This window comes from Oryctolagus cuniculus, chromosome 6 (assembly GCF_964237555.1).
Source record: "Oryctolagus cuniculus chromosome 6, mOryCun1.1, whole genome shotgun sequence".
Taxonomy (NCBI): Eukaryota; Metazoa; Chordata; class Mammalia; order Lagomorpha; family Leporidae; genus Oryctolagus; species Oryctolagus cuniculus.
The window spans coordinates 733318-745290 of record NC_091437.1 but is presented as its reverse complement, the minus strand read 5'-3'; the positions used below and the strand labels follow the sequence as shown (position 1 = coordinate 745290).

General features: G+C 44.6%; 1 protein-coding gene across 1 annotated transcript; it reads left to right on the top strand.

Moving 5' to 3' along the window:
* Positions 1 to 8976: 8976 nt before the first annotated feature.
* LOC100357979 (olfactory receptor 2T29-like) lies at positions 8977 to 11484 on the top strand. The gene is given in 2 exon segments (XM_051839465.2): positions 8977 to 11449; positions 11451 to 11484. Coding segments are annotated over 2 exon segments (960 nt in total). The 5' UTR covers positions 8977 to 10523.
* The last annotated feature ends 489 nt before the right edge of the window (positions 11485 to 11973 follow it).

Genomic DNA, 11973 nt, shown 5'->3' with positions numbered 1-11973 from the left:
TCAGGTATCTAATGTAGTCTCATCCAAGTACCCTAGCTCTTACTTAATATGTCCCCATTAATTTGAGGAATAATATTTCTTGCCTGGGCCCTTGTTTCATTTTTCCCTTCCTCTTCAAATTTCTCAATTTAGTGATGACATGTGTTTCATCTTTACTTTTTTTTTTTTTTTTTTTTTTTTTTTTTTTTTTTAGCTAAGTAACTCCATTTTAATGGATTCATATCACCAGAAAAGTTGTGGAAACACTGATACTGGCTATCAATTTCTGTTGTATTATATAGTTACAGGAAAAATTTAGGACAAAATGACACTATTTTACTAATTTAATTTTTAGCATACACAGATTCATTATGCTCCTAGTTAATTACCCAGTGAGTATTTTAACCAAATTTCATACCAAATACTTAAACTTTAATGTATTAATGCTTTCTTGTAGGCTTTACAAAATAGTAAAATTTCATGCTTATTAGTGAATAAAAAGACTGCCTTTGGCTTTATCTGACTTAGTATCTGTAGAATAATAATGCAGAATATTGCAAAACACTTTGGTAATGTGCAGTGCTACATAAATGTTTATTATGCTAATCATTAGCTATGATAATTATAATAATAATGGTCTACACCTATAGGACTTGACTTGTGAGTAAGCAGTGTGTTAATATGCTGTTAACAAATCTCTAAGCTTCTTCGATATAAAGCTTGAAATATTATGCATAAAACACCACAACAATCTTCTTGCTTGAGCCCAAATTACTTTTCATTCCTTCTTTTCTTTTTTTTTTTTTTTTTCAGAAAAAAACCCATCCAATGGACCTCTATCTAAATGCACATTTGGAGTTATATTTTATAGTGTGTTTCTAAACCTTCAAATGCTTTAAGTGTTTGTCATCCAGATATACATTTAATATTCCATTCGAAGACAACAATATGAATGCCAGTTATTCTTATTGTGTGTTGTATATGGCAGGGATATGTGAGAAAAGGATCGGATAGATCACTGTACCACCAATAGCTCCTTCCAATGGACTGACTATCCAAAAAGGAATATTTACTGTACTTCTACTACTAAAAGACAATGACCACGCTAATGACCTGAACATAGCTAATAACTGCTGTTGGTTCATTGTTAGCAGTTTTGCCTGTGAGTCCTATGTTCAGCTCAAGGTGTGGCACTTGTTGGTGACTATAGATATCTTCATGTTAAAAAACAACCAAGCGTGGGTCCCATGCTGTGGCATAGTGAATTACAGCCCCAGCCTGCAGTGCTGGCATTCCATAAGGGCACCAGTTCAAATCCCGGCTTAGGCTGGTGCCGCGGCTCACTAGGCTAATCCTCCGCCTTGCGGCACCTGCACACCGGGTTCTAGTCCTGGTCGGGGCACCGGATTCTGTCCCGGTTGTCCCTCTTCCAGGCCAGCTCTCTGCTGTGGCCAGGGAGTGCAGTGGAGGATGGCCCAAGTGCTTGGGCCCTGCACTCCATGGGAGACCAGGATAAGTACCTGGCTCCTGCCATCGGATCAGCGCAATGTGCTGGCCGCAGCGTGCCAGCCGCGGCGGCCATTGGAGGGTGAACCAACAGCAAAGGAAGACCTTTCTCACTGTCTCTCTCTCTCACTGTCCACTCTACTTGTCAAAAAATTAAAAAAAAGAAAAAAAAGAAAAAAAATCCCGGCTGCATCTTCCAATCCAGCTCTCTTCTATGGCCTGTGAAAGCAGTAGAAGATGGCCTAAGTCCTTGGGTCCCTGCACCCACATGGGAGATCTGGAAGAAGCTCCTGGCTCCTGGCTTCGAATCATTTCAGCTCCAGCTGTAATGGCCATTTGGGGAGTGAACCAGTGTATAAAAGATCTCTCTCTCTCTCTCTCTCTCTGTGTGTGTGTGTGTCTATACCTCTCTCTGTAACTCTGCCTTTCAAATAAATAAAATAAAACCTTTTAAAAAAGACAACCAAGCAGGCCATAACTATCATGTTGTGGTTGATGCTCTATTTCATCACAGCATATGAGTCTTCCAATTTATGTTTATGCCTAGCTCGTGTCAATGAAACAGAGAAGGTGATTGTTTATGTTGCAGTCATCCATTGGAATTAGTTTGAGATGAATTATGCTTTAGGTCTATTAAATCAGACATTAGATACTATCTAGAATCCAGATTATACCACTAGGTTTTTGCTTTGTTTTGGTTTTTAGTGGTTTTTTTTTTTTTTGCTTGTTTTTATAGATTTTATTTATTTATTTGAGAGACAGAGTAACAGACAGAAAGAAGAGAGACAGAGAGAAAGGTCTTCCGTCTGCTGGTTCATTCCCCAGATGGCTGCAATGGCTGGAGCTGAGCTGATCTGAAGCCAGGAGCTTCTTCCAAGTCTCCCATGCAGATTCACGGGCCCAAGAACCTGGCCATCTTCCACTGCTTTCCCTGTCCATAGCAGGGAGCTGGATTGGAAGAGGAGCATCCAGGACACGAACTGGCACCCATACAGGATTCAGGCCCACAGGTGGATTCTTAGTCCACTATGCCACAGCACCAGACCCTAGGTTTGGATTATAAGTTGCTTTAACTTTATTATTTAGTTTTTCTTATTAAAATTATCTTTGTTTTTTAGCTAGAAACCTTCTATATTTTTCCCATAACATAATGCATAGGATAAAACTACACATGTGAAAGTTACTGAAATGTTGGTTAGATTGAATTAATAAGTATATTGCTTAATGAACTGCACTAAAGGATCTTGTTGATGACTATTTCTCTTCATTTAGCATTTGGTAAGTGACATTAATGAAAATTTCTACCACTTAAAAATTTTATACATAGTGTTTTCGGGAAGGTCTGAAGCTACCAGCCAAAAGAAAATCTGAACAGTCACATTGTATTCCCAGTGAGTTGGGTTTAAGAATTTTTTTCTCAATCTGGAAAAATTAGAAAATGCAGAAAGTATGTATAACTAACTGCCATGCATTTGTTTATGTTTTCCTTGGAATTATCCTTTTTCTTTTCATAGTTAACATTTTGATGTGTAATTGTAGTCTTCCAGTCTTGCTTTTATGGAAGTACACAATTTTTCCAATAAAATGTTCATAATTATATTCTATTCACTCTATAAGCATATTTCTTTTTATAAGGATATTCATTTTCGATTGGGTGCATGGCTAATGCAGGCCAAGTGTGAAGATAGGGCAGTGTGTAAAGGGAGACAACTTCAGCTGAGGATCTTGGAATTATCACATTGTCAAGAACTGATTTGTGGTGAGTGTGTTTTCCTTGGAGTAAAAGACACCATTTGCAGTGCTTGTATCCCATACGGAAGTGTTCTGTCTCCAGTTGTAGCTTCCTACTAATGCATGCCTTGGGGTGCAGCAGGTGATGGGTCAATCAACTGGCTTCCTGACACCCAGGGAGGAGATCCAGATGGAATTTCCAGCTCCTGGTTCAGCCTGGCCCTGTCCTGGTCACTTTTGGCACTTTCAGTGGGCCAGTATTTAACCCATAGTATCCACCATTCATGAACAGGTGGAAACCTCCCTTTTCTCTGTCCAAAGGAGTGGGGAGATGAAGAAAGTGGTAACATAGGACAGATACAGTGTCTCCTGTCTCTCTTTTTCCTACAGAAAGAAACCCAGTTAGAGGAAAGAGTGGTAGAAACTTCATGAAGTGAAAACAGACCCAGAGAATTTTGCAGCTAGCAACCCACGCCTAGACACAGTTGAGTGTAGAGTGAGGAAACCACGATACAGTAGGTATATGGTGAAGGATCAAGGGCACTGCAGGAGGAAAGTAAGGGATCCAGGATACTGCAGGTATAGAGAACAGGACCCAAGACTAAGCAGGTACAATATGAAGCAGAAATGGTCCAGCTGGGTATAGAGTACAGGACCCAGGAGAGATCATATGCAGACTCAAGGAGCCATGATAACTCTGTGTGTAGAGTGACTGACAGAGGATAAAACTGGTGTAGAATGAAGGACCCAGGATAGAGTAGGTGTAGAGTGCAGGACCCAGGATATATCAGGTCCATACTGAAGGAGCCACAACACATCCAGTTCTGCAGAGTAAGAGACCCAGGAAACAGCTGGTTGTAGAGTGAAGCAAACAGGATGCATCAGGTGTAGAGTGCAGGCTCCAGAACAGTAGGTATAGAGTGAGTGATCCAGAGTACAGCAGGTGTACACGGAGAGGCCCAGGAAACAACCGGTGTAGAATCAAAGACCCATGATACTGCAGGTATAGAATGAGGGACTGAGGATACAGTATGTGTAGAGTGAAGGACCCAGAATAGTGCATAGACTGAAGGAGCCATGATACATCTGTGTGTAGCTTGATGGACTGAGTGAGGGACCCAGGACACAGCAGGTGTAGAGTGAGGGGCCCAGGACATGGCAGGTGCAGTGTGAGGGACCCAGGATACAGCAGGTGTAGAGTGAGGGACCCAGGACATGGCAGGTGTAGAGTGAGGGACCCAGGGTACAGACAATGTAGAATGAATGATCCAGATATGGCAGGTGTAGATTACGGGGCTCATAATAGAGCCTGAGTTGATTTAAGTAGATGCAGGACATAGCAGGCTTGAAGTAAGGGATCAAGGAGCTTGGTGTCCACTCTGGACCATGCTGTGTTCACCAGGGTGTTACCTAGGACTGCTTCCAGGTGGCAGGTGGGCATCCCTGGGACAGATGGCTGGGATCTGTGGCAGCAGGTGAGTGCTCACAGATTTCCCGAGCATCAGAGGACACCAGTGAACTCCACCCAGCAGATTCATCACCAAACAATGGACTTGGCTCTGCAGGGTCTCACTGAGGTCCAGGGTCCCTGCTTATGTCAGAAACACCATGTCCCTCCGCACCAACATGAGGTCACTTAGTGTCCCCTAGGCAGCCAGGTGCCATCTGCTGGTGGAGCTCAAGAGAGGCAAGACGTCAGAAGGACACATCCTTTTCCAGAGATGCACAATCAGAGACCATGCTGTCCTGAAATGGAGCTCAGGGACCTGCTTCCTCCCATGGAAGAGTGGCTTGAGTCAGAATGGCCCTCAAGGTGAGCACACCTCTCACCTGTTAGTAGGCTTGGCCTAGCTACAGGTAACTGGAAACTATAGGCCACTTCTGGCAAGAAACTTGCAAAGCCACACACTAGTGCAGTGTTCAGCTTTGAGGAGACACACTGAGCTCCTGGTGACACATCCAGCACAACAAAGCCTAACAAGGGCACAGCAGGAAGGGGAGATTTTTTAATAATCTCCCTCGTGACTGTACATAGAATAGACCTAAAAGATCAAATGTTTTTCATGTGGTGGAATAGGGTGGCTTATCATGCAAATGTAATCAATACTGTTTCTCCGGGGTCAGTGCTGTGGTGCAGCAGGTTAATCCTCTGCCTGCGGCACCTGCATCCCATATGGGCACTGGTTTTAGTCCCGGCTGCTCCACTTCTGATCCAGCACTCTGCTGTGGCCTGGGAAAAGCAGTAGACGATGGCCCAGGTGCTTGGGCTCCTGCACCTGTGTGGGAGACCCAGAAGAAGCTCCTGGCTCCTGGCTTCAGATCCACCCAGCTCCAGCTGTTGTGGCCATTTGGGGAGTGAACCAGAAGATGGGAGATCTTACTCTGTCTCTCCCTCTCACCGACTGTAGCTCTGCCTCTCAAATAAATAATAAATAAAATCTTCCAAAAAACTTTAAAAATACTGTTTCTCCATGTACTTGCTATTAATTGGAGAGGAAAAATAGTAATGATAAAGTAGGGAAATGTGTATAACCTTAGCCAGGGAATCAGACTTACCACCCACAGGGAGGGAAATAAGATTCAGCTTCCTCCATCTATGATGCCACTGTTGGTGCCTTCCAGTCCAACCACAGAGAGGTAATTTAACCAAGAGGAGAATCCATGAAAACTGAGGATTCTAGAAAGCTGTTGACCCCTGTTCCTCAAAAATACCAATGTCATGAAAAGCAAACACTTCCAGCCATTAAATTAAAGGATACTGAACTATAAAGCTAAATGCGGTATAAGATCCTGGGCTGAAATCACTTAACGGGAATAAAACTTATATAAAGGGCAATGTTGAGAATTTAACAAAACTGGAATAGAAATTGCAGATTAGTAAAAGTAACATCACAATTTTTTAATTCTGCAAATTTGTTAGCTGTTACATTGTTATCCTCACGGGCTAGCCTTGCTATTAGGAAATATAAGGATACTCCAAAAAGTTCATGGAAAAAAGATATTAAAATGGAGGTTTTGGTGAAAACATTTTGAAATCCATGCATAATTTTTCATAATGCATAATTGTAGATTTGAACACACATAACTGTTCTCTCCAAGGGAAGGGTTGCAACTGTGGTGGAATCGATGGTTTAGTGTTAGCCTTCTGAGTGTCCACTCCCATGCAAACACTATGTGCTTCAACGGGAGAGGGTTGATGAGGGTGGGTGGTTACAAAGGCAGCCAAGGGCTGGAGGCAAGGCTGGGACCTGGGATGGAGCAGTGCTGTCACCCAAGGAGCAGGATGGTTACCTGGAGCTACGTGAGGCCCTTCCTGCTGAGCTGGTGAACACTCTGCTCTCCTGGCTGCTGCCGCTCCACCTGCTCGGGTCACAGGTGGTGACCCAGTGACCCCGACACCTAGAACCAAACGTGCTGCGGAAGCTGCCTTCAGGCTGTGGTGGCTGCAGTCTTGAGCATTGCCTACCACTGCCACAGCTGCCAGACACCATCACCACAAGTGAAAAAAAAGACACAATTCCTTTCTTCTTCCCACTGTCCAATGTCCCTCAGAGCCCTGTGGGAGACCACGTGGCAAAGCAGTGAGGACAAGAGAGCGGTTGCTTCCTTCTGCCTTCCTGTCTGGTCCTAATTGCCTGGTACACTCTGTATGGTCAATAAATATTCGTATGTTGAAGGCACGATACAGTTTCTAGAACTTTTTTTTAACTAGGTGATTGCATTATGGTTTTTTCTTTTTTTCTAACTTTTTTTTTTTAATTTTATTTATTTCAAAGGCAGACTTGCAGAGAGAGAGAAAGGTCTTCCATCCACTGGCTTACTTCCCAAATGGCCATAACAGCCGGAGCTGAGCTGATCCAAAGCCAGGATCCTGGAGCTTCTTCCAGGTCTCCCATGTGGGTGCAGGACCCCAAGGACTTGGACCATCTTCCACTGCTTTCCCAGGCCAAGGCAGAGAGATGGATAGAAAGTGGAACAGCTAGGCCTTGAGCCAGCATTCATATGGGATGCCTGCACTGCAGGTGGCAGCTTTACCTGCTACACCACAGCACCAGCCCCTGCATTATGGTTTAAAAATTTTCACTGGATAAGTTTGTACTTTCAAGATTTTTAAAAGTCATTTCATGTCAGTATTTAAAATAAAAACAAATGCTTTAAATTTAAAATTAAAGTGACATAGATGGCAAACAAGTGACAGAGAGAAGCAGAGTATAATCGGCAACCTTAAGAGGAAAAAAATGATGGCATGGAGGAGAGGTCCTCAGGTTTCAACTTGACCACGATACGGACGAGGTGTCTTTGACACATCAGTTGAACGCTGAGATTCAGATTTGGTACTTGTAAAGATAAGAAGAAAAATAACAGGATCTTGTAAAATCTTCTTGAAGATGAAATGAGGCTACTCACATGCACACATGCATACACACACATGCACATACACACATGCACACGGGGAGTATTTCTGTAAAGTACAGCAGGTGAAGGCCATGTGTTAAGGAACTCGCAGATTTCATCAGTCGGACCTTGTTGGTGATGGCGAGATTAGAGATTACTGCTACAATCAGGTAAGACTCTGAGAAAGTGAAGAAAGACAGGGATCTGTGAGCACCACTGGCTCTTCTAATTGCACTGCTCTCCAAAGCCCCAGAGGTTGCTTATTAACAGAAAACCTTCATCCACTCCTGCAACGGGCACAAACAGGGTGATGTCACTTTCCCACTTCTGTTGTGCATTTGGTCCAGCCTGGCTCTGTGAGGCTGCAGATGAGGCTCAAGACACCCTCTAAGTGAGCTCCACCAGATGGGCAGGCAGTGCTGCAGGAGCAAGGTGTTGCCACTCTTGACTTGCTCCACATTCTGCTGGCTCTTGATGGTGCTTCCTCGTGTATTCCCTATCACCTGTTTTTGTGGAGTAAAAGCCCTTTCTCATCAACAGTTTATTTTTGTTTATTTATTTTTTTTTAGGATTTATTTGTTTGTTTGAAAGTCAGAACTACAAGAAGAGAGAAGGAGAAGCAGAGACACAGAGAGAATGGTCCTCCATCTGCTGGTTCACTCCCCAACAGGCAGCAATGGCCAGAACTGAGTCGACCTGAAGCCAAGAGCCAGGAGCATCCTCTGGGTCTCCCACACCTGTGCAGGGGCCCAAGGATTCGGGCCATCTCCTACTGCCCTCCCAGGCCACAGCAGATAGCCTGATTGGAAGTGGAGCAGCTGGGTCTTGAACTGTCACCCATATGGGATGTGGGCACCGCAGGTGGCGGATCCACTTGTTTGCTACAGCACTGGGCCCTCCTCAACAGTCTTATAGAGGAATCACTGCAGCACATACGTGAGTGCTGGTGATGCCGTGAGTCTCAGATGTGCCAGAGTCCACGCCAAGGCATCAGATTCACTAACAGTGCTGTCTGTGTCACCAGCACTGCAGAACCTGGGGCTGCTATAGTGCTGAATGGAATAATTAGCCCCTGGAATTGGTTATTACAAGAGTTGTTTCTGAAATAATGCTGAATCGTAATATGGCTGAGATCTTCCCAGAAAGAGGAACTACTCAAATTTAACATATACTCTGTCAGAAATGAAAAACTTGAGAAGGTTTTCTCTCCTTAAGAGACACTGTGGAAGAAGTTATGATTGATTCTCTTCAGAACAGCCCAATGCATTATGTGTCCATTGCTAATTTTAATTTCATTTTGTATCTGTTTAAAAATTCTACCTTTAATGTGTTTATATGATTTTTCCTGAATAGAATGACGGTGGCCTCCTTCAGAGCCATGAGTTTCAGTTTGTCCCAGATCTGTCTTTAGCATCTAACATAGAGGCAGGCACGGGGAGGAGGAGCAGCAAGCCGGGGCTGGAGACGTCCCAGGGTGGTTTGGGTTTCCTCTCTGCATCTCTGCTTCCAGGAGTGATGGGCTGTGGCAGGGATGCGGCAGGTGGCATCTGCAGGCACAGAGTGGTGAGTAGCAGGGACCCTCTAAGTGCTGGCTCTTCCCCCAAGACTCAGTGCAAACGGTCACAGCTCCTGTGAAGAACAAGCACTTGGAAAATTCACTGGAAAATGGAATTTAAAGATGGCTTTATTTCGGTGCAAAGCAGTTTTCCAATGCGTGCTTAGTCTTTCACAACACGCTTGTTCCATGAACTTGTAGAGGACCCCTCATATTGGAAAGAAGAGATGCAATTCTCCATACAATTGGGCTTAGCCAGAGTTAAGCTAGTGATAACATATTTACAAACACTTGTATGTGTTCTGGAAATATGCATTTAAAATTTACGTTTACATGGAGTAAGTAAATTCACATATATACATAGACACATATTAACAAACCCAAATTCTTTTTTTCAAATGGGTCGTATGCTGTATTTACTTATTTGCAGATATTTTCCCATCTTATTTCTGAAAACAAAATCTTATGTGTCCAAGCAGGTACTAAAATTGGAGGCTGCAGTGACGTGTCTCACAAGACAACACACTAACTGTCCTCTCAGGTAGGTTCTGTGGTGTAGACAGGCTGCCGTGTAAACAGATGGGGTGTGTGTTAATTACCTATAACCAGCACGATGCTAAGAACTCCCACCACTTTACCTCACTTAATCCTCAGTATACTGAGGTCAGGAATTATGTCTACACCCAGGTAAGTGGTTGGTGGGCTGAGGGCTGGCCATTCCGTGGCTGCCCCATGTCCCTCGGGTCCTTGGAGTGATTCCCATGTGAGGACTGGCCCAGCTCCTGGTTCCATGAGCCTCACTAGCCACAGCTGCAGAAACTCCCGGGGCGGCCCAGTCCTTGGGACTGAGGAGGCTCCGATGTGGGATCAGGGTTTGCCCGAGATTGTCTCAGTGACTCTGTCAGTCCTTCTTATCTGGAATATATACCTGGGAGATTTTTAGATCCCAGTTCGATCTTTAAACCAGATAGGTTGAATCTTAGTTCAATGGCAAAAACCCTAGGAAAGGGAGTTTGGTTCTGTTTATTCTGTGTTTGTGACAGCACAGGCCATGGCTCAGCCCACTTCCAACCTGCTGGTCACTGACACTGTCTGCCGTTAGCACGCCTGTGACCTCGCACTGTGGCAACCTCAGCATAATTCAGGATGCTTCTGGCTCATCATTGTGGGTGGTTACTTTTCTAAAAAGAAACCATTGAATTACAGGCAGTTTATGTTCTGCAGCTCTACAGGTGTGGAGGAAGTCATCTGGTTAAGTACACTTAGGTTGGTGCCTTCACACCCAGCCATACCCTATGCATTCACTGCAGGGGACTGCATCTCATCAACCCTGAAGCTTTCCCTGGGGTGAGACCTCATGGATAACACCACCTGGATGGCCGCCCACCCAGGGCAGCTGTATTTCATCTTTGTGGGACTCTTCCATCAATCCCAACACCCTGCTCTTCTCTGCATGGTCATTTTTGTGGTTTTCCTGATGGCCTTGTCTGGAAACACTGTGCTCATCCTGCTGATACACTCCAATGCCCACCTTCACACGGCCATGTACTTTTTCATCAGCCAGTTGTCCCTCATGGACACGGTGTACATCTGCGTCACTGTGCCCAGGATGCTCATGGGCCAGGTCAGGGGAATGAACAAGATCTCAGCCCCTGAATGTGGGGTGCAGATGTTCCTCTACTTGACTGTAGGTGGTTCAGAATGCTTCCTTCTGGCTGCCATGGCCTACGACCGCTTTGTGGCCATCTGCCATCCTCTCCGGTACCCTGTCCTCATGAACCACAGGGTGTGTCTCCTCCTGGCTTCTGGCTGCTGGTTCCTGGGGTCGGTGGATGGCTTCATGCTCACTCCCATCACCATGACCTTCCCCTTCTGCAGGTCGCATGAGATCCATCACTACTTCTGTGAGGTCCCTGCCGTCATCAAGCTCTCCTGCTCGGACACTTCCCTGTACGAGAGCCTCATGTACCTGTGCTGTGTCCTCATGCTCCTCATCCCTGTGACAATTATTTCAAGCTCTTATTCCTTCATCCTCTTCACCGTCCACAGGATGAACTCAACAGAGGGCAGGAAGAAGGCCTTTGCCACCTGCTCCTCCCATATGACCGTGGTCGTTCTCTTGTACGGGACTGCCATCTATAGCTACATGCTCCCCAGCTCCTACCACACCCCCGAGAAGGACATGGCAGTGTCTGTATTTTACACCATAATCACTCCTGGGTTGAACCCTTTAATCTACAGTTTTAGGAACAAGGATGTTACCAGGGCTCTGAGGAAAACGCTGAGTGAGTGCTGTCATGCAGGAAGTAGTTCAGTAGGGAATTGGCACACTAACGGCTTCTTTTCCTTCTCTCCACAAGTGGATGTGTAGCATCCCACTTCTGATGTTATTCCTCAGGATCTTATAGAATCAATTTTCATGTAATAGTCACCCATTTTTGAAGAACTGTTTCCTTGTTCATGGAAGCTTTTCATTTATACTCCTTGTGTATTCAAAATCCTCGTATGATGGCATTGTATTGGTGTAGTATTTCCAATCCAGTGGGAAGATATTCATATTGTTAGGAAACAAATAATAACCTCTTTGGAAGAGAGAGGTCAAGAAATGTGCACCTGATGAGGAAGATAGAGAGGAAGAAGGAAAAAGGGTAACACAGTAACATGGGTGAGTCTGGGCAAAGGATGTATGGGCATTAATTATGTATTGTAGTTTTCTGTAGATCTGAAATTAATGTAGCAATAACGAATTTAAAATCAGACTTTTTCCTTGGTCTTGAGTTCCTACTTTCTGCTTGGTGGCAGTGCAA